The sequence below is a fragment of the Ursus arctos genome, unplaced genomic scaffold (genome assembly GCF_023065955.2).
Source record: "Ursus arctos isolate Adak ecotype North America unplaced genomic scaffold, UrsArc2.0 scaffold_21, whole genome shotgun sequence".
NCBI classification, from domain to species: domain Eukaryota; kingdom Metazoa; phylum Chordata; class Mammalia; order Carnivora; family Ursidae; genus Ursus; species Ursus arctos.
This window is the reverse complement of record NW_026622886.1, coordinates 9,816,426-9,843,107: the sequence shown is the minus strand read 5'-3', so window position 1 is coordinate 9,843,107 and position 26,682 is coordinate 9,816,426. Positions and strand designations below refer to the sequence as shown.

Sequence of the window (26,682 nt, the reverse complement as noted above, 5' to 3'; positions counted from 1 at the left end):
TGAGGATGCCAAGAATGCCAAACCCACAGAGTTGATGGGGGGGGAGGGGTCATAGCCGACTGCGTACAGCATGGAGGGCAGAGAAGGCAAACAGTCAAATGGCACAAGGTGAATGATCAGCAGATGTTAGAGCTGCAAGGACCTCAGGATGTTCCATCCCAACCCCCTCATTTTACAGGTGAGGAAACTGAGGCCCAGGGAGGTTAAAGCACAGACCCAGGATTCACAGAGTTAATAGCAGCACCGGAGCTCCAGTCTGGGATTAATACTCCCGGCAAGGAGTGCTCACCAACTTCCAGGCCACAGCTAGCAGCAGGACTAAAACTGCCACCCAAAGATTTACCATGCACCTGGGAGGCAGGTCCCGGCGCGGCCAGGCCCCCGGACTGCCGCATTATGAACAAGCCTAGATGGGGAGCGACAGGTACTCCTAAGCGTGCTGGCGAATTACGACCCAGTTCCCAGCATGCCACCTCCCTCTCATGTCAGGGGCTGTCCTCTCACAGGCATGCCGGAGACACGGTCTGTAGTCCAACTCGGTCCAAACCTCGTTCCAATTTCTGAAGCCTGACTTGATATCACATATGAGTAGGCGTACTTGGGAGGTTTTTATTCCATTATTTCTTAATTCACTGAAAACACTGCTTTTAAATATTAACTTCGGGCTGCTATTGAATCATGGACATTGGGAACAATGAACAAGGGACACAAAAGACCTAAGAACCAACATTAGTTTTCCAAAGGGGGGGAAAAATTAGTCAATTGAATTTAGCTGACCCAGATGAACAGAACAAAGAAAAAAAAGTTTTTTAATTTCTTAAGATGGTAAAATATATAAAACATGCAAAGAAAAAAAAGCACGGCTTTAAATTATATTGCATATTTTAACCATGGATGATTTTATAATTAAGTGGAAGGGAAGATTCTTCAGATGTTATTTTTACCCTGACAAAACTCTTGCTTGGAAAGCTGATCCGTGGCAATGGGAGTGTGCGAAGACATGCCGGACAGGTAAGGAACAGCTGTCAGGCTGTAATCTGTCCCCCTGGATGCCTCCTTCAGCATCTCCTCCCAAGACAGAGCTTCTTTTCCTTCTAAAGGAAGCTCTCACTGTCCATTATGCAGAGAGCTAGCGGGCTGGGCCCTGCTCCAGAGCCCTGCTGCAAATCCCCCCCCCCACGATATTTAACAGCCCACTAATTAGCCCCTGCAAACCTGCCCGGGAAGCTCGTCACAGCAGCGCCTCCAGCTATGCACGCACAGCCCCAGGCAATGCCAGCCGGACCCCCAAGGAGCACGCTCAGTCCCCCCGGGCATTTCCTGCCACCCCATGAGGGAGGTTAGCTCTGCGAGCTTCATCCAACACCCACCACTCAGTTCCTACCCTCGGGAAGATCAGGACAGGGGTCTGTGGCTCTTATGGGACCCCAAAGAACAACCTGGGCAGAGAGCGAGGCACTCCTGGACATCCATGCTTGTCATTTTCTCTGCTGGGACCCCTCCACACCCGGTCATCTGCAACGAATGTCTTCAGCTGACCAGCTCCTCCATATTCATCCCCGGCGAGGAGCCCCCCTAATGCACATACAGGTCTGCTTCCCTAACCTCGGTCGCCATCCACACAGAGACCATCTCTGTTGTTCACCGTCTCTCCAGTGCCTCGCAGGTACCTGGTAGATGCCAAAAAGCTGTGGCTCAAATGGGCTCCAAGTATTAAAAAGGACCCTTAACATGTTGCTAAGTGAAATAAATCAGACAGGGAAAGGCAAAACCTGTACGATCTCACTTACTCGTGGACTCTAACACAGCCAACCTCATAGAGGTAGAAAGTACACGGGTGGGTACCAGGGCCCGCGGGGTGCGGGAAACAGGAGATGCTGGTCAAAGGACACAAATGTCCAGCTCTAAGCTGAATACGTTCTGGGGCTCTCATGTGCAGCACAGTGACTTCAGTTAACAATACAGTCTTAGGTACTTGAAAGTTGTTAAGGGAGTAGATCTTAAATATTATCACCACGCATGCGCACACACACGCTGATGATGAGGTGAGAGCATGGACGTGTTAACTAACCTCACAGTGGTAGTCATTTTGCAATATATCAAATTGCAATTATATGCAAATGTGTCAAATCATCGCACCATACACCTTAAACTGACATACGTTGTATGTCAATATCTCAATAAAGCTTGGGGGAGGAAGGACGCTTAAAAAAATGTAAAATCACAGCAGGACATCTTATCATTCCATAGCCACCGGCCTCTGAGTCTTCTTTTACTTACTCATATCTCAAGCATTGAAACCCTACTTGACCTGAAATCACTGAGCCTGAACTTGCCCGTCTCTAAAATGGAGATAGTATGATGGTGTTTAGAAATGGGCCCTTTTGGGGTTGATGAGGTCCTGATGGGGGAGCTCTCATGAAGGGGATTAGTGCCCTTCGTAAAGAGACCCCAGAGAGTTCCCTTGTCCCTTCTGCCAAGTGAGGACATGTGAGAAAATGGTTGTCTGTGAACCAGGAAGGGGGCCATCTCTCCAGACACAGAACCTCTGGGTGCCTGATCTTGGACTTCCACCCTTTGAAACTGTACAAAATAAATTTCCATTATTTAAAAGCTAATAAATAAATAAAATGGAGATAATAACAGTACCCACTCCAGAAGGGCTGGGAGATAATTCACCACAACAGCTAACAGTAATCCTAATAATTACCAGCTATCAAGCCCTAGGAGCCAGGCACTGGGCACCATTCTGTTGCTCAATCTTTCACTCGTAAAATTCTTGCAGAAACATTATTATTTCTGCCTTCTCAATGAATATAAACTGAGTCTGAGGCAGGTGATGTAACTTGCCCCAGGGCACACAACTAATAAAAAGGGAAGCTGGGTCTCACAAAACCCCATAACCGTACTCTTAAGCTCCAGACCGCACCCACGACGCAAGTGCCACGGCACCCAGCACACAGCGGGGATCTGATAAATGTGAGCTGAATCCGAGTCCCTGAAGACACCACCTTGTCTCCGCCCTAAGCCTTGTTTTAAGCTACTTTTTAAACTGCTTCCATCTTCAAAACCACATCCATTGGCGTTCCTTGCTTTTCTCTGTGAGGCCAGCCAACACAGTTGGACAGAAAGCAGAACCGGAGAGGGGGGTCTGGGAGGTGTGTCCCTAAAAATGATGCAATCATGAGTCAGTTCTCCAGCAAGCGATTGGGGCAAATCTGCTCTGGATAAGGCACTGATCCAGGCCCTGCAGAACATGATCCAGACATTCCCTTCAAGTGGCTTACAATCCTACTGGAAAGGCCAGTGGACATGGGGGCTCCTCCCTGCCCTGCACCCATTCACCCTTCTACTGATGGAAACACCCTGACTTTGCTTTGGGGATCCCAGTACATACAGTTTTAAAGAGACTGTCAGTCAAGATGAAGCACCCTCCCAATGCCAACAGGTGGACTCATGATCCTAGGATTTGGCTAAGATGCTCTTTCCCCAGAATTGAGTATTGAGTGGCCTGAAAATGGCTGAGCCATTCATCCCAACAGCAATCTCTGAAAAGATCTGGTTCCTTGGGGTTTCCTTGGGTTTTGTCTTTTCCCCAGCCTGGTCCTGTGGGATACACCAGACCTTCCAAATTCATTTTCTCCTTAATGAGTCACAGTGTCCATTTCTGTCACTAGCAGCCAAGACCCCTAACTTCTACGGAGGCATCAATGGGTCGGCATGGGAAGAGAGAACAAGGCTACTAGGCAGGCAAGCACCCGCTGTGTTTGGGACTAGAGAAGTCAGGGTGGGCTCCTGGGAGCAGGTGGGATGGGGCACTGGACCAGAAGGTACACGGGCTTTGGCAAAGACAAGGAGACAAGCAGTCAAGATACTTCACCCTCCTCAAGCCAATAGGCAAACACATGAGCCTAGAGTGGGGCCAAGATGATGCGTTTTCTAGGACTCAAGACCCTTCCCAGCAAAGTGTCTTTTTTTGAGCTCACAGGTGAATGGATGTAGGTGTGCAGGGGTGGGGGCCTCCTGACCAGTCCTTCTGTGCATCACCCCCACCATTTCTACCTCTGTGTCTCACTCACGCTCCTAAATAACACCGAAATTGAGTCTCACTTTGCTCATTCATTTTTCCATCCCTAAAAAGGACACATCTCCACTGTCCCCTTTCCTCACACATACTGCTTGTCTACGCTCAGTCCTCTCCTCCATGAAATGGGCCTTGTCTCACTTGACTGGTATCAGTCAAAACGCCAACCTTCAGGGACCACCCAGATGTAACTTTTACAGTAATTTCCTCTCGTACCACAAAACAGCCATATTAAATTGTTGTGGAGTTTTGCCTTTTTTTTTTTTTTTCCTGGCTGGTTGCAGGTTCCGTAAGGATTATTTTGACCTAAGTTGCAGAAAGGTGGAGAAAGTCTAGCCATATTCTCTGCCAAATAATGTTCACATCTATAGGTACCAGTTGTTATAGACTGAATTGTGTCCCCCCAAACTCATATGTTGAAGCCCTAACCCCCAGTGTGACTATATCGGAAGGCAGAGCCTTGAAGGAGGTAATTCAGGGTAAAGAGGCCGTAAGGGTAGGACCCTGATGCAACAGGACCGGCGTCCTTAGAAGGAAAGGAAGAGACACCAGGAGCATGCAGCACACACCCACGACAGAGCATGTGAGGACGCAGTGAGGAGGTGGTGGGCTACGGGTTAGGAAGACAGGCCTCACCAGAAACCAACCCTGCCGGCACCCTGATCTCGAACGTCTAGCCTCCAGACCTGTGAGAAAATTAATTTCTGTTATTGAAGCCGCTCGGTGTGTGGTATTCTGTTACGGCGACCTGAGCACATTAATACCCTCGTCCTTGTCCAATTGGCCTAAATCGCAGTCAACATATAATCCAACCAAAGGGAGGGTCATTCACGGTCAATACCAAGCAGGGCAAGCAGAGCCTACAGGACGGAACCCTAACCGCCTTGTTCGTATTGTTGAGTTGAAAGTAATATCATCTTAACTTTTATAAGAATGAGAACACCCATCCACTCACTACCACCCACTTGGCCCAGTAACTACAAGTTGCTAAAGTCAGACAACCTACCCAGATGACATCCCGGATTCCACTCGAGTCCACATCACTTCTGTCCCTGTGGGAAGACCACAAACCCAGGGATGCAAGACCAGGGTGTGTAAGGGTCCCCCCCACTATGTATACAACGCCATCCCACTTCACTGTACTCTCCCCACCAGCCCCTGAGACAGGCCCCTCATTTTGCAGGAGAGGAAAACTGAAACTGAGATGAAGGGACTCCCCAAGTCACAGGTCATAAAGGCCAAGTGTCAACTGGGTACGTAGATTTTGTGGCCAATGCTCCCTCCGCTGGCCCACACCTGTTCCCACAATTTCATCAAATCTATAGAACCGCAGGGTAAGGAAGAAATGCCCTGCATCCTGGCATCGTGATGCTTCCTTTCTCGAGAGGTTAGGCCTGGGGGGAAACTAGCTCAGATATCAGACTGCTCAAATTTCGTGGACGAGCCAGCCGGGGAGCTAATCAGAACAATTTGAGCGTGCGGCTAAACAAGGACACCCCTTCCTGGATCAAGCACTGCCTTTATGGCAACACTTCATAAGAACCATTCCCTTACAACAAAACTGTCAAACCCAGCAACCGCAGGCCAGAAACGTCCCAGCTGAGCCCCACCAAGCTGCTTTCTGATGTCCTGTACACACAAATACCAGTACTCCCCAGATGTTCTCTATGTAAAACATTTGGTTTGAGACACGGCCCTTCTTTCCCAAAAACCCTTACATTTGTTTAATGGACTCATACAGTTCAGCTAAAATGTCCTGGATCAGACATCTGAAGCCAGCCCGGCTCTGATGCAAGCATCCCATCTGCAGAAAAGACGAACAAGTAAATAAGACAGTCTCCCCCAAGATTTATGCGCCCTGCATCTTTAAGCAGGTCATAAAATGTAAGCTATGTACGGCTAATAATGCAAGTTGCTTTCAAGTGTGTTTCTGAGTCCATCTCCGAATTAATCTAAGACTGCTGTTCCCACAGAGAGTGGGTCTGGCCGGCTGAACAAGAGGCCACATTGGGCTTCTTACTCCTGCGGGAAAGAAGTTGACAAAGATCTGTCATTTGAGCAACATTGAGGTAAGGGTGGGTTTTTCCTGGTTTTAGTTATTCAGATACAGTAGTATCCGCTTTGTTCCAATGCCACTTACCCCCTAACCCACGCTTCGAAACACAGGTAAGAGATGGTGAAATGGAAAATGTGCTCGCTGAGCGACCCTGGCCAGCCCTACTCCCCTCTCAATGGCTCATCCTGTCACATGAGAAACGGAAGTTCACGAGATTCACAGTCAGGGCCTGTTCAGCTGTGAAGATTATAAGAAAAAAGGAAATAAACCCTTAGAAAAGCCACCCAAGAAATGTCATTGAATCCACGCACTAAGCTCTCCCAGACGGCAACCCACAATCTTCCTACTAATATTTATAATAAGCTTGGTCACAGCAAATCTTTGGGGAAGTGGAAAAATGGAAGGAGAAAGCCGTCAGAGGGAGCCTCACAGATAGAACCATGACAGGACAACTAATTTTACCTTCCATCTTTAACTTCTGAGTCTTGTGAGTTTTCAGTATAGGGCAGTCATTACTTTCGCTATCGGAAAGAAGAATTCTATCCTCTAAAAAGGTCACAGAAAGGAATGAAAGTTGATGAGGGAGAAGACAAACTATAAATAGCAGACATGAGAACCCCAAAATAAAGTTCTGAGGACCAGTTAGGAGAAGTTCCCCAAAGACACCAAGAAGAGGTCTAACATTCAAGTACTTTGTTTTAAGAAGGAAAGAAAGTGTATGTACACTTGAAAAAGATTTCCATGGGGAATGGCTATAATTTTTTAAAAGATTGGCCCTTAAATGGGTACGCTCCAATCACCTGGAAAAACACACTTCAAGCTCTCTGTGATAACTCAGTATGTCCACTTACCCAGGGCATCAGATTAACCAGTGTTCTCCATTTCTTTGACTGAAGCTCATGGCAGGTTGAACACCAGGGGCTGCACGGCTACTCTCTGCTTTCCCTACAGCCTTCTTGTTCAATCAGCCAATGACCAACCACCACCCCAGCCAAGTCAACTGCCCCAATATGGTGGCCTCTACAGTTCACGGAACTCCTCCTCCTCCAACAAGGCCAGCAAATCGTGACACGATTGTAAGCCCTTCCATCCTCAGGATAAAAAGCCCCAGCTTTCAGACTTTTCTTTACTCTCTCACTGCCAAGAAAAGGCAAAATGCAAAAAGATAACACACAGAAAATACCCCGCAGGGGTCCCAACAACATTCAGTGCTCCAAAATGCTTTTACGATTATAGTTAGCAAAGAGCCCTTATGCAGAGATATATGTAAGTAAGAAAACGACTCCAATGAGACCTTCAAAATCTTGAGAGGTCGAGAGGACAGTGTCAGAGGGCAGAGTGAGAAGGGGCTGGGGGAAGGGGAGCAGCTGGGGCCGCTTTCGAGAGGACATTTCAGGTCACCCCACTAAAAGAAGTCCCTCCAAATGTACTTCTGTAGCCCCCAGGGAATTGATTTTGCAGGACGGAATTATTTCGCTGAAATAAACAGACACACAAAGGTCGCTTCAACTGGGGCCTAAAAAGAAAACAAGCCAGCTGCCGCATTTACGGGCAGCCTCTGATGCAACAGGAGCAAAAGGTCCCGGCCCAGGTCCAGGGGGACGGCTTTGGACACACCAGTCCTCCCCGGAGAAAGAAAGCATACCAGGGGGCAAGGCTGGGGGCAGGGGGGGGACTCGCCTTCCTGTGGGCAAGGTCCCCACTTGGTCAGGCATTGATGGGGGCGTCTTCAGGAGCGCAGATCTCTGCAGTCAGCGTGCGCCAGCCAGTGACCTAGGGGACTGTTTAAAAATGCTGGTGCTCGGGCCCCATCCCTAGAGAGCTTTTAAAAGGTTATTCTAATGCTCAGCCAGGACCGAGAACCAGTGGCGCAGCGGGACTCGCCCTCAGTGGGGTCGGATGGAGTCAGTGCAGGTGCGGCCTTGACCCTGCGGATGGCTCAGCTACTCTTTCCCAGCGTCAACTTCTTGAACTGCGAAGTGGTAGTTGGCAGTCACCCCATCACAAAGCTGCCGTGAAATGAGAGGACACGTGTCAGCTGCCTCCTTCGGGGTGTCTTACAGAAGGCACACATGTGTACACTCTAAGTGTCGCCCTTTCTCTCCTGCTTTCAAGGTTCTCGCAAGTGGGCAGGGAATTCCGGGACGCTCCCAACCCGAAGGGGTTTCCTGAATGGCTAAGTGGTTTAAAAAGGTGGGGAGAAAGGCACATCTTGCCTTATGGTGGACCCCCACCACACATACAAAATTCACACACACACACACACACACACGCACAACGAACTCCTACTGGGTGAACTGGGCAAATTCTACAGTGAAACTATGTAAAAAATCAAGAGTCACAGGCAGCAAATTGAGGGAATGCCTACTTTCTAAGATCTGCTTGGCTTTTCCTGTCCAGAAGAAAACCTACCCTGGGTGAGACGCTTTCTCAGGAAGCCCCTGCCTATCCCCCGTCTCCCCCATGAGGCCAAGTACAAGTGTCTTCCACCTGGCGGCCCTGTACAGGGCTGGCACATCGTGGCCCAAGGGAACGTCTGCCAAATGAATGAGTTAACTCTGCTCCTTAAGGCCAGGGATGGACATGTGTAGCTCAACAGAGCTCATAATGTGTTAATCCCCGAAACAGGCATTGCATAAACACACCTGAACTTTGATTCCAAGCAACTGGCAGAAAAGGATATGAAGGTCCACCCAACTCTCAGGAGGCAGCTGCTCAAAGCCCAGTGACCATGGGTAGCAGTGTCACCAAATTTCAGGGTTTGAAACCCACTCACAAGTACTGCAGATGTGGGCAAGTGACTTAATTTTCTGTGCCTCAGTCTATCCACTGTAAAATGGGGATAGTACACTTCTTAGGGTTACCATGAGGATGAATGTAGGTCAGTGACTTAACACACGTAGGCTACAGCCAGGTATAATCACCACTATGGGATTGTTTGCTATTATTATTACTCCACGGGAAGATATCAGGCAAAGAGACCTCACGCTTCCGGCCCACTATAAGAACCCCAAGATCAGAGGGCCCTCTGGTTATCACGAGAGGAGATGTGGACTGAAGAAAATGGGGTGCTGGATCCCCAGATGAATATAGCAACTAGCTTCCCACTGTCCAGAGCTAAGTTCTTTTTTTAAGATGTGTTTATTTATTTGAGGGAGAAGCAGGGGAGGAGGGAGGACAGAGGGAGAGGGAGACAGAATCTTAAGCAGACTCCCCACCCAGCGCAGAGCCCAGCACAGGGCTCGATCTCACAACCCTGAGATCACGACCTGAGCCAGAACCAAGAGTCAGACGCTTAACCTACAGTACCACCCAGGCACTCCAGAGCTGTATTTTCCAAAGTGCAGACCATGGACCCACCCCACCACGTTCACTTGAGTTGCTTGGTTAAAATGTTGCAGATTCCCAAGTCTCCCTAAGTCCCACCCCAGCCCTGCTGGATCAGATCCTCTGGGGTAGATGCCAAAGATGGTACATTTTGACAGGCACACCCAGGAGAGTCGCAAGCCCCCCCCCCAATTTAAGAACCATTGGATTGGCTAAGCTGGAGGAGCCATGTCTGTATCCCCTGGAGCCTCGTACGATGCCTGACACACAGCAGGTGCTCAACAAACATCAGGTGAATCCACGCAACGGTTATAACTTTCAAAGTGTTCGTTCGATTGTTTGAAGACCCACTGGGTGTAAGGCCCATGCAAAGCAGTGCTGAATCAGACCTCATTCATCTCCTCTAAACATCTTTACTGGGTGCGTGCCACATGCCAGGCAGTGTTCTAGACACACGACACAGAAACGATGATGAATGGGGTTGCTCACTACAGATAGTGGCAAGTGCCGCGTAGGGAGCTGATAAAGCTAAAGGGCAGCAGGCTACTCTCGTTAGACTCATCATCCAGAGAGCACTGCCCTTCAGAAGTTCTATGATGATGGAAAAGACCTTTTCAGCACTGTCCCATGGTAGGGAGGCTCCAGCCACAAAGAGTTATCAGGCACTTAAAATGTGGCTAGTGTAACCAAGGATAAAAGTTTTCATTTTAACTGTCATTACTTTTAACAGCCACTGTGTCCTTATTAGACAGCGCAGGTCTAGAGGCAGAAGAAACAATGTAAACGGGAAATGATAACACAGGCATTATGTACTACGGGGGTGGGGGGAAGGGGGGGCTGTGCTTAGAGCACCATGTGTTATCAAATGCCTCTCACCCAATTACCAGATGCCCTAATGTTCTCTGGCTCCGAGCACTGAAAGAACAAGGTCAGGTGCAAAGCATTGTACTTGGGCTGGAATTTTTATAGCCCATGATCAGTTGGAAGAGGTATGCAGCCCGGCCAAGCCCCAGAGACTGTGGTTCGGGAACACACTGCCGCCCGCAAAGCCTGCCCACAGCTGCCAGAGAGATCTCTTTCGGCCCCGCCGCTCTGCGGATGGTCGGTCATTCTGTCCTCCGCTAGAACGTCCCACTGGGCCCAAGACACTGCACGGATTTTATGAGATTTCTCCGCTTCAAGCCTAAGTACGAATACAAGCCTCTAAATTCCACCGGAAAATTGGTGGCTAATGCAAACATTTCATAAAATTAGAACTCATTGTGGGGCTGAAAGGAATTCAGGCTCTGCCGCCACCAGAGAAATGGAAGATATTTGTTATAATTTTTTCCTTCATGAGCTGTTTTAAGAAGCAAGTGCTTTTTCTGCTTACAATAAAGAAGGCATGCAGGGCGGGTGGGGGCCGGGGGGTGGGTTGGAGGAAGGGGAGAGTGTTTGTTTTTGTTTTGTTTTCTCTGTGGTTTGCAAAAAGCATCGCCAGATGACAAATCGGAGGGATCCTGCCTGACTCCCTCATCCCGCAGCTCGCGGAGATAATAAACCTTCCTTCCTAATCCTGGCTGCATCGCGCTCTTGTAAAGATGCTGTTTTTCCTGGAAAAGGGGTACTTCTGCTCCTTCATTTTCTCCTTGGGCTTTAGCCCCAGAATGTTCACATCCAGAGAGTTCATGAGCAGGGGGGATAGATCCGAATCATTCATTCAGGCGTGCGTGTCGCCAACATTGATTCACCAAGCACCGGACTAGGCACTTGGGATCCACCAGCCAGCAGAATGGATGAAATTCCCTGCCCAGGAGGGGGCGGGGCGGGGAGTGTGCATTCTAATGAAAGACGACAACAAGGGAAGGTTCGGTGACTGCCACATCAGAGTCATGTGGGGACAGGACGTGAAGACCCGCCAAGCGCAGACTCTGGAAGAGGCGGGAAAGGGGGCTCTGGGAGAGCAGGAACCCCATCGTCTGACAGTCACTCTCCCCTTTCACCCAGAGCAGAGCAGTGTCTGACACTCTGCTGGCCCTCAACAAATATTTGTTGAGTGAATAATGAAGCTTGACACCGAAATCTGTCCCCGAGCTCTCATCTTACAGATGAGTTAGGCGAAGCTATAGAAGGGAGGGGTCTTGCCCCAGCTCGTGCAGCTCAAGTTGTGGCAATGAGGGGACTGACCCCAAGTCTCCTGACACCACCCCCAGACTCCTGATGCCCCACAGCCATTCGGCAAGTATTGACTGCATTCTTATTGTGGGCCAGGCCCTGAACTAGGCACTGGGAGGACATAAATGAGTAAGACACAGAATAATTAAGATTATGGGACAGAGTTCTTTCCAATTACCATTTTCACAAGCTTGGAGACAACTTCTCTGAGCTTTAAGTCTGGGTTCAATGGGTATCCACCATGCAGCACGCAGGTAAAAAGCCAAAGCGGGAGGGCTGCAGAAGCTTCCAAGGTCCCAGACCCATGAAAGGCTAGGGAACCCAGTGGTTATGACCATGACCCTGACGTCAGACAGCCCAGCCCTAAATCCCAGCTCTGAGACTTTGGGCAAGTCACTTGACTTTTCTAAGACTCCTGTTCCTCATCTGCAAAATGAACATCCTAATGACACAGGAGAGGAGGAGAGAAGGCACGTCAAGTCCTCAGCACAGCACCTGGCATACACCGGTCGCTCAATAAATGTTTCCTGCTATTAACACTGTTAGGAGAGGACTCTGCATCTGCTCTGGAGCCTCCGACACACTCAAGCAGGTGCACAGGACTCAGTGGGGATTTCCACTTAACTCATCTCGTCTCCGGGATTTCTGCTACCAGCTGCTTGCACGCCCCTTCACACACCGGTTCCCTCCCTGCACGTCCCGTTCGATTCTGCCTGGGAAACAGAGATCATTTGACCATGAGGAAGATGCAAGGTAGGGTTCTCCCTAGAGTGAGCACGTCCCTGCCCTGCCTTTCCACCCAAGCACACTCACGTGCTGGGCTCGGAGCTCACCGGATCAATGGAGGGCTAGCCTCTTCCCTCCCACTGTTTCTGCTAGTTGAAGGGAAAGTTCACTTTCTAATCTACTAAGAACCCTTGCAAGGTAATTACACGGTGTCTAGGACCACTGAGAGTTTCTCAAAGTTTGTTAGCATCTTTTTAAATTGATGCTGAGAAACTCAAGGCTGCAGGATGGATGTACTTGAGGCCAAGGGATGAAATTCTGAGAGATTAGAGCAACACCCCCCCCCCCCCCGCCAGGGAATCGGTCTCCTTAAATGGACCAGCTAAGACAGGTAAGTGTAGACCGCTAAAAGCGGGATCTGAAATAACTTGCAGGGGTAGCTGCAAGTTCTAGAACCAAGAGGTGGCTGAGCCCCCTTGGAGCAGAGGTTGTCTCTTGCTCCTTCTCGTCTCCCCAGTGCCCAGCACGGTGCCTGGCACACAGGAGGAACTCCTCAACTATCTGAATAAATACTTAAATGCTACGTGGGAGAGGCAGAAGGAACACCTGCCTCAAGAAAAAATGACAGCAGATATTTCTGCTCCTTCTTGGGAAGCTGTCTAGGCTCGTAGCAGAGAGCTGAGACACGTGATTTTCATTCCTGCCGTGATGCCCAAGTGACCAAGAGCGTGGCCCTGGGCCTCAGTTCCCTCCGCAGTAGGTAAGAATGGCCATAGCGTCTCTCCCGTAGAACAGGTCTAAGGACGACACGGACGTCAGTGAGGTGGTGAGGTGACACACATACCTCAAGGCCTGGCAAACAGAAAATGCTCCCTAAAGAGGAGTTTGATTGATCGATTGATCAATGGACTCCCTCTTTAAGGATAAAATAGTAGTAAACACATGAGTCAAGTCTTCCTTTTAAGTGAAGCTGCCACAAACATCTCTGCCCTGGGAAGAGGCCCTCCTTAGTCTCTTCCTCAACCCTCGAGGCTTGCCGGCACCCCGCCTGCTGCCAGGCTGAAGTTGCTGAGCCCTCCCGGGATGCCGAAGGCCCCCACCACGGCGAAAGCCACCGGGAGGGTAAAGTGTTGGCTGCAGGGAGACCCACACCGGGACCCATGGAAAGCCCTACTAGACACTAGGTATCTCAGGGATAAGCAAAGATCCCTCCACGCAGCCCCACAAAACACGAACTTGCCCTCCTCCAAACCTCGAATAATCACAGCTAACATTTGTCGGGGACTGGCTACATGTCAGACACTGCTCTCAGCACCGTCCCTGGATCCACAGGACCACCTAGGAGCCATGTTCTACTATTACCATCCCATTCTGCCCGTGTGAAAACGGATAGGTTCTTAGAAAGGGAGAATCTTCTATCTCACACAGAATCTAGCGCAGAACCCACCTCACAGACGTGCTTAAGAAAGCACGACCTGCCTTGAGCTGAAGGGGAGTACGTGTGCGTCGACGGGACCGGGAGCCGGAAAGTAAGAAGGCCTCCCCAGGGCAGGGGAGACTCCACATGTGGAGACTCTCCTTACGCTTGTCAAAGCCGCACCAGACAATCTGAAAGGAGTTTTGAGAAATAAAGATACTTCCCTTCCCCCGCAACAAGCCTCCTTCTGCCAAAAACCAGGCAACAGGAAATGAAATCTACATTTCACCAATTTCATTCAGTGAATCCCAGGATTCTCTTCCTGTGAGCTTGGACACCAGTCTGGCTCAGCCCCTCGATTGACAGGTGAGAAAAGGGGGTTCAACCCTGGGGGGCCTACTGCATGTGAGACACATCGCCCAGGCTGCCCAAGGTGCAGGCACAGCCAACGGGCTGTCCTGCCTTTCCCAGGAGGGTTCCTTCCAAGGGCAACACTTGAGGAGCATTTGCTGGACACCACACACGTTTCTAAGCCCTTGACGCACAGCGCATTTATCCTCACGGCCACTCCCATTTCACAGATGAAGAAACTGAGGCAGGCTGACACTCTCAAGGTTACACAGGAGTTTCAAGGGGGCTCTCAAACCCAGGGAGCCTGGCTCAGAGGCCATGCTCACAACCCACCCTCACGCTCCCTTTCAGATCCACAGATGGGATCAGCCACTTCCCCTCCGCCATCCTGTAGAAGACACAAGAGGGTCCCTGAGAACCACACCTGAGCGGAACCCAATTCTTGATGAAATGACAAGAGCCAAGAAGGACTCCCAACCTGTAACAATCAGCTGTCTTTATGGCTTTGAAGCCACAGGAATAGGAGGAGCTTGACCCCAGCAGAGGGGATGGGGAGGGGATGGGGCCCTTAGGACGTACTAAGACAAAGAAGCAACTCCCTCTAGTTCCCTGGGAAATGGCCCTCTGGCCCTAAGCCACTTGACTGCCATTCCCCTCCCCGCCCAGGGAAGGGGGAACCTACCACAGCTGCCTCCTAGCACCTTCGCCCAGAAACTTCATGCTGTCTCAGTATCTCTCATGAAAGTAAGCAATGTGGAATTCTTTTCTTGAGTTTAAAAGGCAAATCATGCTGGTGTTTTTTCCAGACAAACATTAACTCTGCACTCCAGCCGGTTTACAATTCTTAAAGTACTCGATTTACAACCCAGGGAGAAAATGTTTTGAAAATCTTGCAAACGTACTTTGTATCTAAAGCTTGCCTACTCTGCAGAGCTGATCATCAGGGCTTCTCAGATGGGGGGCTGGGGTCTCCTGGGAAGACGTGAGAGTGTGGGAGCAGCGGCTCAGGGTGGGAAACGGCTCCCTCCTCCTCCCCCTCCTCATCTCTGGCAGGGGTGCAGAGCTGCAGCTAACAACGCCAGGCTCTTGGGGAGCCTGGGTGGTTCCCTTGATTAAGTGTCTGACTCCTGCCTTGGTTTCCGCTCAGATCATGATCTCGCGATCGTGGAATTGGGCCCTGCGTCAGGCTCTGTACTCAGCACTGAGTCTGCTTCGGATTGTCCCTCTCTCTCTCTCTCTCTCAAATAAATAAAATATTTTTTAAAAATTAAAAAAAAAAATCCTGGGCTCTCCATACCTGTCTACACAGTGGTGAGGAGGGGGATGCGCCAGAAAGGGAAGATGGTGGGGACCCAAGGGGCCTCCCTTTCCTGCTGCCGCCCATGGTCCCAGAACCCCCCTCTCAGGATTGCTGCTGCACTTCTCGTTCATTCATTCATTCATTCATTGTTACCGAGCACCTACTAGAAGCAGGGTGCCAGGCCACAGGCCAGAAAGCAGTGAGGAGTGAGACAGCACCCCTGCTTCCCTTCTAACTGGGGAGGAAGGGGCAGGCAAACACAGACAAATCACCAAAGCTCATACTTCACATGTTCTGAAGAACACGGACAAAGGGCCACGACAGAGAAATAAGGAAGTGGGAGTCTGGACACTGGTAGGAGCCTTGAAGGACGCGGCAAATTCCAAGTTTAGTCGCCACACCACCCATGGCAGGGTTTAAGCAGGGAGAGCTGTGATCTAGGGTAAAAGAGCACCAGGAACTCGATGCGAGTACTTCTCACCGAAACAAACAGTAACATCAGTCCCAGTTTTCAAGAGCCTGCCGGGCACCAGGCTCTGTGTTAGAAGCTTCCAAATTCTATTTCTCGTGGCAATCCCACTTGGTAGGATGCTGGTAGCCACACTTTCTAGGTGAGAAAACAGAAGCTCGGAGAAAGCGTGTAGCTTGCCAAGTAGCAGGGATGAATTTGAACCCAAGTCTGTCTGGTCCTACAGCCATGATTCCTTCCCCTACACCTCATTTAGATACCTTGCATCGTTCCCAGATTATTCCAGATGTATGACTCCCATGCCCCAAGTAAAGTCTCAGTATCTCGGCGCAGGACTTGTCATGTTCTCTGAAATTGCCGGCAGTCCTGAGCGCTTAAGAGGCACTCACTCAATACATCTGGTTTACTGCTAGATTAAAAGGAAAAGGAGACATGCCAACCCCCAACATATGCTGAGTCTCTATTATGTGTTTTTAGTATGTTGTGTCTGAATATTACCGCTCAGCCGCAGAGCAGCGAGGAGTGGTGGCCAATAAGAAGAATGAGGAAGGCCAACAGCCGCGCTGCCAGGTAGGGATGTGGGGATCACACACAGAGGGCGACCCGTGGAGAGACAAGTGAATGGCAACCTGTTCTCCCAGAGCCACCAACCGGGGGCTGCTTCGGGCCAGGAGGGGAGCCTTTCCAAATTCACCCACCAAGAGGAAAGCCGTTTTCTAATTCAGACAAATGTACCTTTTAGACTAACCACAGCCCCAGGCGCATTGAATACTCATCTACTCTGTGTCAGGCACTGGGCTAAAGGCTCAGCCATATCACATCATCTTACTAAATCTTCTCAACAGCCTGGAAAATAAGAACTAGTGTAAGCCCCGGATGAGAAAACAGAGGCTTCAAGGAGATTAGGAACGAGCCCAAAGTCACACCATTGTCAAGGGGTGGGATGGAATGTGGACGCGGGCATCTGGTTGACCATGGCACACGGGACACTGCTTTCCACTTTCAACACAGAGTGAGCGTGAGAGTTCTGGGGACCCACAGATTGGAATCTTGAGGGCCTGACAGACATATGGCTTCCACACTCCTATCCCCACTCCCCACCCACTACCCTGAGCCCTGCCTTGCTTTGTTGGGTTTTTCTTATTTTTTAATAATAGCTTTATTGAGATCTAATTTACATATCACAAAATTCACCTATTGGAAAATGTACAACTCAGGGACTTTCAGTATATTCACAGAGTTGTGCAATCATCATCACAATCAATTTTAGAACATTTCCATCTCTCCAAAAAGAAACCCCGCCCCCATTAGCAGCTATTTCCCATTTCCTTCCAACCCACTCAAGCCCTAGGCAACCACTCGTCTACGTTCTGTCTCTCCGGCTTTGCCGAATTTGGACATGTCACAGAAATGGGATCATACAACGTATGATCTGTTGTGACTGGCTTCACTCCCTCAGCATCGTGTTTTCAAGATGCATCCGTGTTGTGGTGCGTTCGTAGAACTTCGTTCCTTTTTACTGTGGAACAATAATCCCTAAATATTCCATAAATAAAATTACGGAAGGGATCGTACACAATAGTCCATAAATACACTGAACACACCACATCTGATTTATCCGTCCATCAGCTGATGGACATTTCGGTTGCTTCCACTGGGGGCTCTTAGGACTCATGCCACTAGGAACATCTGTGTTCACGTTTCCGTGCGGACGTGTGTCTGCATTTCCCCCGGGCAGGCCTGGGAGGCGAACTGCCCATCCCCATCATAAAGGCAGTTACAAGTTTACCGAAGAGCCCCGCCGTGAAGTCAACATCTGGCTGCTCCTGGGCCGTTTCCAGAGAATTTTATCAATACGGCCAGACTCCACTCACGGGTGGGTCATCTGGCCGAGCCCCTCCTCTTCGGGGGCCTGGGATCTTCTCATTCCTGCACCGTACAGTGTCGTCTGGGCCAGCGCAATGATAAATGCATTCTGCTCTGAAACAGATACTTCACAAATCATAGCTTACAGATGCTCCGGGACTTTCATGTGGGAAACACAAATGAGACTTAGGCCGTCTGACTCCGGAGCCACTGAGGACAGGAAGCCACGGCCAGGAAGCCGACAGGCCCTGGACGGACGTCTCTTTCCCTCACGAGTGCATGAGCGCATGTAACAGACGGGGAATCCGTGCACGGAACCGTCTGCCTGGCTTCGCAGACTTCGCGGTGTAACCCGCCATTCATTCCCAGCCCGTTTTTCAATCCCAGCAAATCTGAGAGCTCCTTGAGGTCACAGACGACGACCGATGCCCTTTCCATGTCCTAAGATAGCCCATTGCTCGGCGTATTCACATCAGTGTCCGTCCCACAAGCCTTTGTTGAGGACCTACTATGTGCTAGGCAAGCCGCTAGGCACGACAGGAGGTTTAAGACAGTAAGACAGGCAAGACACCTGGCCTCAACCCCCATCTCCTGCTGCTTCCCAGGAGGAAGTGAGATGTCCTGCGTGGTATGAGTGCATTTCTATCTGCAGGCAGGAAAGCGAACTAGCTGACCTCTCCAGGCCTGCTAGGGATTCCAGAATCCGAGGCTACTCAGGGAACAAAGAACTCAGTGTGTGTCCAGGTGGAGAGCTCCCTGACTGGATTCATTAAAACAGACTCATGGCCCAACAAGCAGACAGCTCGCCAGAAGCAGACATATTAACGCGGTTCCGATCCTTATCTTCTCATACCTCAGCTCTTGCGAAAACCTCTAGGCTAGCCTCTCTGCTCCAAGCCAGCACACCAGACTGCTGGGCCCCGAGCCCCGCTGAAACCAGAGCCCAGCTCAGCCCACCTACAGGAAGAGATATGGTCAAGGTCTCTGCATTCACACTGCCTGGGTCCAAACCCCGGCCCTGCTGCTGCGTGTGACCATCACGGTCTGTGACTCAGTTTCTTCCATCCAGAAAATGGGATAATAACAGGCACATTATGAGAACCAAATCAGTTAAGATGTACCTGGCGATGTACCTGGCCCATGTTATAAACACTCAGAAAGTATTAGCTACTCTTACTATTATTATTATTATTACTACCCCCATCCTACCTTGTCAATCTTGCCTCCCACTGCATCCCAGCACAAACCCTGCATTCTACGTAATCTGGCCTGCTCACCCTAGAATCCCCCTTTGCCTGACATGCCCCATATCTCAGTCTTCTGAAACCCAAAGCAAGCATCATCTTCAACATCATCTGCCCTCCCTAATCCTCCAGAAGGCCGCAGCCCCTTCTCTTTAGCCCTTTCCTGAACAATGCAAAGAAACCCCGCCATGAAAACAATCACCCCATGGCTGGTCTTCCGACACCATGAACAAGGTACCACGCCCAAATCCAGAGGTCACCCGTTGTGCAACATAAGGAAGGTTCTCCATTTCTCTAGCGGCACTGGGTTTCGAAACAGACCACTTGACCCTCCAGCTGTATGACCCTGGGCAAGTTACTTAACTTCCCTGTGCATCATTTTGCCCATCTGTTAAATGGGTCTAACTCGAGTGCACACCTCTCAGGCTTGTTGTGAGTGTTAAATGAGAGAAGATGTCTGGAAAGCAGTTAGCACAGCATGACACATGCCAAGCTTTCAAAAATGTCAGCTGGTAGTAATCACAGCAGCTGTGGCCACGCGGGGAGGGGGTGTTCCTGTCCAGAATCGAACTCAATTGAACAAACTAAGCTTCAGTGAGCTACATTCCAACTGGAAAATCACCTGATATAATCCAGGCCTATATAGCAGAGGCACTCAGACCTAGCAACTGCTTATTGCGTCTTCCACCAGATGGGTAGTTCCATGGGCCTCGGTCACGCCTGTGTCCCAGCATTTAACGTGGACAGCAGCACACGGGAGATGGTAATAAATCTTGCAACTACACGGAACTAGCTCAACATCTGTAAGTACATTTTATCTTGGCTACTAGACTACGAGCTCCTTAACAGTGAGCATCATGGCTTGCTTTAGTAAAGATTTATTAAATGAGTGATGCAAAAAATACCAAACCGAGAATCAGGTTGCTTAGACCCAGCTCAGTCACTTATCAGCTGTGCCACCCCAGAGAAGTCCCTTAACGCTTCTCTGCTTTATTTTTCCCCTCTCCAGGATGAGAAGTTTAGACCATATGTTGGCCAACGCGCCTTACTCCCTGAAACTGGGTTTGGGCCTTTGTTGCAACATGGCACCCGAGCCACCACAGATGACGGCCATCTGGCTCAGCAGGCCAGCTTACCATACGATAGCAGCCCTCATCTGCAGTTTTCCAGCACCAGGCAAGGAGTAACTTTGGGCCAGTGCTTAAAACACCCATTTGTGGTCAAATCATTCCCTTTGCTGAGTGGGGACGCCCCATCACCCATGCTAGAACTCTGGTACCCCGGGACACCAATGGCAAACTGGGGGGCACACTCTGCCCACTGGTCCTGCCACTCCCATGCCAGACCCCTCCCAGAAACCTCGTCTCCTGCTCACACCACTCAGCGTACTGCTCATAAGAGATAACCTGGTGCAGAGGGAAAGTTGAACTTGGCCCTTGATGGGGAGGTGATCACATGACACCTCTCCTCAAAATGTTGTTTGTTTTTGGGTTTGGGTTTTTTGGCAATAGTTTGTGCAGCCTGAAGGTCCAGGCAGTTTGGCTCAAAGAAAACGCATGCCGTGTTCTGCCACAGGGGCTCCACTCAACAGCCCTGCCCAAAACTGTATCAAAACAAAAGTTGTGCAAGAAACAAAGCCCAAATTCAAGGCTTTAGAAATGCATGCAGATCCTACCAGAATCTGGCTGATGGTCTTGGCTTCTTATGGGCACGCTTTTCTGTGAACCTCGCATTCCCTAATTAACCCGAAAAGTGGATTCTTTGCCCTACCACTCTCTGAGTGATAGCACGCTGATTTGTCCAATGTACCCTGTCTCTCTGATGGTCTTAAAATCTAAGGGAAAAGTCCACGGAAGGAACTAAACTGGCTAATTCCACCTTTTGAGGCTTTCCATAGATTATTTTATTTAATTATTACCCAAGCCCACGAAACTGGTACTATTGGTAGCCCATTTTACAGATGAGGAAGCTGAGGTTTCAAAAGCTACAGAGCTCGCAGCAGCTCATGAAGCTGGTGAAAAGTCAGGATTTGAATGTCCGCCAGGACTCTTAGCCCTTCTGCAAGAGTGCTTCCTTGTGGGGTGTGTTAATCTCTGGAACAAGCCACTTGGAGTCCTTGTGTCATGGACACCCTCAGGCAGTGGCCACAAACCACATTCAGGAATTCAGAGGGGAGCGTGCCTGGACTAGGCCAGGCCGGGGGCCACTCCGAGCTCCTGATCCTACAACTGTCTTCGGAAGTGGCTTCCCAGAACACAGAAGACGCTGCTGCGTGGTGCTCTGTTTGATTCAGAAGGCCCTTCCAGATGTGCAATTAAAAGCCACAACATTTTCATTTTTAAGCACGTCTCTGAGCTGCTTTCAACGGGAGGGCTAATCCCACGGCATCTCGTGCCGGGACGCCAGCCACCCGCGCTGGCAAAGAGGCTGAAGGCCTCTGCTCCTCTTGAGGGGAGCCCTAAAAGACATGGGTACAAAGGACATGAAAACATCACTTTGGAATTCTACCCAAAGCCTGAAAAGGCAGACCCGAGACAGTGCTCTCCCCATTCTCCTCCACTGCACCCCAAAAGCAAGCTGTAGTAATTCAGTGCATCCTTAGAACCCATAGAAAACTCCAAGTTCATACTTCAGATGAAAATGTCTTGTTGCTCTTGACAGATTCTGAGTCACCAAGTGCTGTACGGCGAGAACGACTTGCTGACCAATTTTTGTGTGTGTTTATTTTCTGTTCAGCCAGGCACAGGGAATTTTCCACCTGACAATTCCTGTTTCTCACTTAAGTTCTTACACCATCTGTGAGCACTGTGCTCCGCAGGGGGAGGACTCAAGGCCAAGGAGGGGACTTCCCATCACCAAACCTCAGTTTTCCCATCTGGTTAACGCAACCCTTTCACCAGATGATTCTGCTAACATTCTCAGCTTATCTACCGAAATAGAAAGGAGTTTGAGGATTGCCAGCTTCTGAGCCTGGATCTGCTACCAGATTCAAAAATCTTTACATAATTTTTGAGTAAAACAAGAGATTTAGCTGAAATTAATAGCACAATAGGAAAGGACCCTAGCTGGACAATAACAGCAGGACTCGAGTCTCCCTATGGAGAAGTGAGCCTCTCCCGTTCTCGGGGCGCCCCCTAGTGGCCATTCGACTAAGTCCCGACGGAATGTTCAGAGTTTCTGCAAATAAAGGGAAAAACACCCACCAAAAGAGAAAGGCAGGCTCCCGTCTACTGATGCAATCCCTTTCACTCTAATCTCGTCTGTGGATCAGACAGTGAGACGAATGCCTAACAGGAAGCCCCAGTGAAGCTCAAAGCAGTGTCTGCCTTGAGACAAGATTTCATTCTTTCAAACAGTTGGCGGCAGCTCCCCCGCATTCGGGCTTCTGTGTCCCCTGGCAGATCCCAGACACACCCTTACCACTCAACCCCTCGCGAGCTCACATCCTCAACCTGCAGCTCCCACCGCGTCTGTTTTTCATTATTCCGCTTTCCAACTTCCCAGTGCGATTCTTCAACAGCTATTAAGACAACACGAGCAAGGAGCCAGGCTTAGTTCTTGCTTATTCAACATCCAGCCTGGGGAATATCACCTCAGAAGAAAAGCATGAATGAAGTGCACGTTTTCTGCCTCTTCTTCCACAGACCTGAAAGTGTGTTCCTCAAAGGACATCTCTACAACCATCTCCTCCTTAAAATGTTCAACCTACAAAAAAAAAAACAAACATGGCACCTGCCCAGAGTGAATTCTTAACTACTTGCTGGCTATCGGATTTGTTTATTGGAGACCGCTTTAAAAATACAATGTATAATGTCTCAAATTTCCAACTAACCTATAACAGACTTTTTTTCTAAGCTAGGGAATACGGTTGGATCAACAGGAACAATGAAGCTTAGGATGAGGGAGTTATCTAGGTATCCAAATATTTGAGAATTCGGGGGCTGATTGGGGCCCCATTTCCTCCACAGAACGGTCCTTATACAGATTGAAAAGAAAAATACCAACAGCAATCTACCTACCATTTCATTCAGCAGTTCATTTTGCTTTTACCCTGGGGTCATTCATTAAGTTTATAAGCAACCCTGGGCCCCAAAACACCCCCAAAAGTGCACACGAGGCGTACCATAATTAGTTCCTGACTTTGGCCCTAAATCGATTAAAATACATCTGATCTGCTTCAAATCAAAGAACCATGTTAATTTTCTGCCACACACCACACAAAATCTTTCTGCAACAGTCAGTCACTTTGAACCCAGCCCTCTGGCCACAAGCAGTGTGGATTTCAAGGGCCTGTTTCCCAGAAAGGTAAAGGACAACAAGCCAAGTTGGGGACCACGCAGAGACCCCATGGTGCTCGAGCCTCTTCCAAATGGGGCTGGGACCCTGGCAGGGTTTCAGCTGTCACAAAGAATGGGGCGGCTGGCCCAGTCTCCTACAGCAATTCAGTAGCCCGGCAACCGGGGCCTGAAATGCATGGGGTCTGCTGCAATTCAGCATGCGTGGCCACCCTTGCCCTGGGCATTTCAGTCCTCCCAGAAGCGGGACGCGAACTGTCACAACCCTCAGGCATGCAGCAGCCTTTACTTTTGCTCCCTAACCTCCTCTCTTAAAAAATAGGCGTTTTTAAACAGCCCTCTCTTGCAGCTACAGCGGCACCACGGTGGTGGGGAGGAGGAATGGGAGGGTGGGGGGTCGTCTTCACGCACAGGACACGGGACTCCGGGGACCAGCTCCCCGCTGAGGATGTGGGTCTGGTCGGAGTTAGAGCAGTAAGGCATTCCAGGGCTTGGTCTGAATGCGTGCCCGCGAGGGAGACCTCCACGGTCCCAACGCTGCAAAGTGTTTGCAAATCATAAACACTACTTTGCTGCTGGGAGAAAAACCCCCAAAATATGCGCAGACAGGATGTAACAAGTGTTTCGAGAGAGAAACACGCCTGAGTCACGGGGAGCCGGGGAGAGAATGAGGAGTCTGGCTGGGGGCTCCCGGGAAGCCCCTCTCGGACAAGAGAGTCTCAGTGCCCCAACCCCACGGCCCGCGCGCCCTGGGTCCGCAGCCCCGTCTGGCCCTCGCCCCGGCGGGGGGGGGGGGGTCCCCCACTCACCACTCGGCCCGAAAACCTCTCGGTGGCCCTCTTGACTTTGCCGTAGGTGCCTTTGCCCAGGGTCTCCTGCAGCTCGTAGCGGTGCTTCAAGTTGTGCTTGTGGTGATGCCGCTTCACCCCATGCGGCTTCCTGGGCTCCGGGGCCGCCGCCGCCGCCACCGCCGCGGGGGCTGCGGTCGCCCCCGCCACCACCTCCGGGGGAGAGCCCGGAGCCCCCGGCCGCAAGTCGGGGCCGTCCCCGGCCGCGAGAGCCGCGGCCCCCTCCATGTCGGAAGGCAGGGCGAGCCGGGCTGGAGAGGGCAGGACCGGGCACAGCGTTCGCGGTGTCGGGGTCCCCGCCGAGGAAGCCGGGGCGCGCTCAAGGTCGCCCCCGCAGCATCGGGGAGGTGGCCCGGTCCCGCTCGGGCTGCGGCTCGGTCACTGGCGGCGGCGGAGACTGCACATCTGGCGCCCCCGGCGCGCACGGTCCGCGCACCGCCCCCCGGCCGCTGCGAGCTGCGGAGCGTCGGGCGAGGTGGCGGCGGTGGCAGGGGAGGCGGCGGTGTTTGCAGGAGGGAGGGGAGAGGGGTGGCTCCGAGCGCAGGCGGGGGAGTGTTATGTGGGGCGCCGCGCCCCCCGACCCCTCCCCGGGAGGACGCGCAGACGGGGCGGGGGCGGGGGCGGCGCGCTCGGTCGGCCCCCGGGGGAGGGGAGCGAGGGGCGGCGTGGCCGGGGCTTCCCCACCTCCCCGCCGCCACCCGGGGCCCGGGGCCACCCGAGCTGGGAGGGGGATGGGTGCGTGTCGCGACTCGCCCTTTGTGCCGCGCGGGGTAGGCCGCAGCGGCGGCCAGGGGGCTTTGTCCTCGCTCGGCCGGGACCCGGACCGGAGGCTTCCAAGCCCGGGCGCCCCCTCCCCAGGCTCGCCCGCCGCAGCTACCGCGGGCCCGCCGCCACCGCCGTCTCCTGCTCCGGCCGCTCGGCCTCCCCGCCTACTGGCGCCCGGGCGGCGGCGGCGGCGGCTCGCCGAGCCCCAGGGCGGGGGAAGCGGGAGCGCTCCGAGCCAGAGGCCGCCGGGGCTCGCTGGCGATCCGGCCGGGGGCGCCACGGGCCCGGGTGCCCCTTCATTTTGTTTTAGGTGTCGCCGCGGCCGCCAGGCCGGAGACGGAGGAGAGGCTGGGGGAGGGGAGCAGGGCGGGTGTTGGGTTACAGGCGGTGAGTCACGGCCCCTCCGCCGCAGTGCGCACCCCTCCCGCCCAGCCGGGGCTGGCACCCCGCCTCCGAGGCCCCCTCCTCCGGCTGGGGCGGCCGCGCTCTGCCGAGGACCCCAAGAGGAGCGCCTCGAGCCGGGCCCCGCACCCTCGCCGAGGAAAGGCGGAGGCGGGAAGGAAGGGAGGCCGGGAGGCTGAACCTGGGACCCGCCGCCGGACTGCCGGCCCTCCGACACCAGCCGGGACTCGGGCCGCCAGAGAAGGAAGGACAGTTGGGGGCGTGGAAGACGTGGGGCGCTAGGGGCGCGGGGACGGAGCCAGGCGCCCACCGTGTCCGCGACGGCTGCCTTCGGAGGTGGGCGAACCGGGGACCTCAGAGGGAGCAGGGCCCGGAGCCTACAGAGCGAGAGGCGACTTGCAGGCCTCTTGGCCCCCTGGGGCCTTGGGAGTTTTCCCTGGACTGAAAGGGCCGGATCCTGGAGTTGGTAACAGCGCCTGTACCCCACGAGTTGAGGGTCAGGCAGGAAGGGCGCCCGACAGCGGTGAAACTGCCCCCTCCCCCCACCACCACCACACACACACACACACACACACACTTTCTCCTCAGAAGCTGCAAGGCAAGAGAAAAAGAGGCCTTAGGGATTTTTTTTTATAATGGTGCAGTAGACTGGGATAGGAAGAGTGAGGTATGAAGAATGTCTTGTGCCTTTGGTTTTTACTTTTTCACCAGGGCGCCCCTCTCGACCTTCCTCTGCAGCTCTCAGGTCCATCCCCCCTGCATTCCTGCTGTCTTCACTCACGTCTCCCCCTTATCACCTTACCCTGGACTCCTGCAACAGCCTGTCCTGCCCTTGAGCCCCCTCCCCATTGCTAGAGGAATGGCCTAAAATGCTGCCATCATCATATCCCCCATACCCATGCCTCTGCCACACTCCAGTCCTTATCTGTCCAAACTTTTCCCCTAAGGATGCTGACATAAACCCCTCTCTGCCCCTTCCTGCCTTCCCCAAGAGCACACTGGTCATTGCATAATACAAAGACAAAGGCCATGTCTATTCAATTCCTATGCTGTCCTCCACAATTGCAGGGCCTCTCTGCCCCCATTCTGAAAGCAAATTCTTTTTTTTTTATAAAGTCTGTAGACATTGTGCATGTAAATTAAAGAGTTGGGGTAAGCAAAGTGTGGGTTGATCCTGGCTCCCTGGTGGACAGGCTGTGTGACCTTGGTCAAATGACTTAACCTCTCAGCCTCTGTTTCTTCTCCTTAAAATATGGATTAGCAGATCTGGTTTTACAGGCAAACAGACTGTGTCTGTGGTGGGAATTGAAACTGTTCACCAAATATTTCCTGGTTCTTTCCTTCCCAAGGTTGCGGTAGGAATCCACTACCCTATGAC

At 51.6% G+C, this 26,682-nt stretch overlaps 1 protein-coding gene across 3 annotated transcripts in view; it reads right to left on the bottom strand.

Moving 5' to 3' along the window:
* Positions 1 to 24,929, bottom strand: part of NUAK1 (NUAK family kinase 1) — a 71,638-nt gene extending 46,709 nt beyond the window's left edge. Inside the window, exons 1-2 of one of the 3 annotated variants that reach the window (XM_044384468.3) lie at positions 24,099 to 24,185; positions 22,641 to 22,699 (exon numbers count right to left, since the gene is read on the bottom strand). Coding sequence is in view for 1 of the 3 variants with exons in the window: in XM_026499756.4 (XP_026355541.1) it covers positions 24,099 to 24,365 (267 nt within the window). In the remaining 2 variants the exon portion in view is untranslated. The other 2 variants (XM_026499756.4, XM_057316135.1) reach the window with 2 other exon arrangements.
* Between the last annotated feature and the right edge of the window lie 1,753 nt (positions 24,930 to 26,682).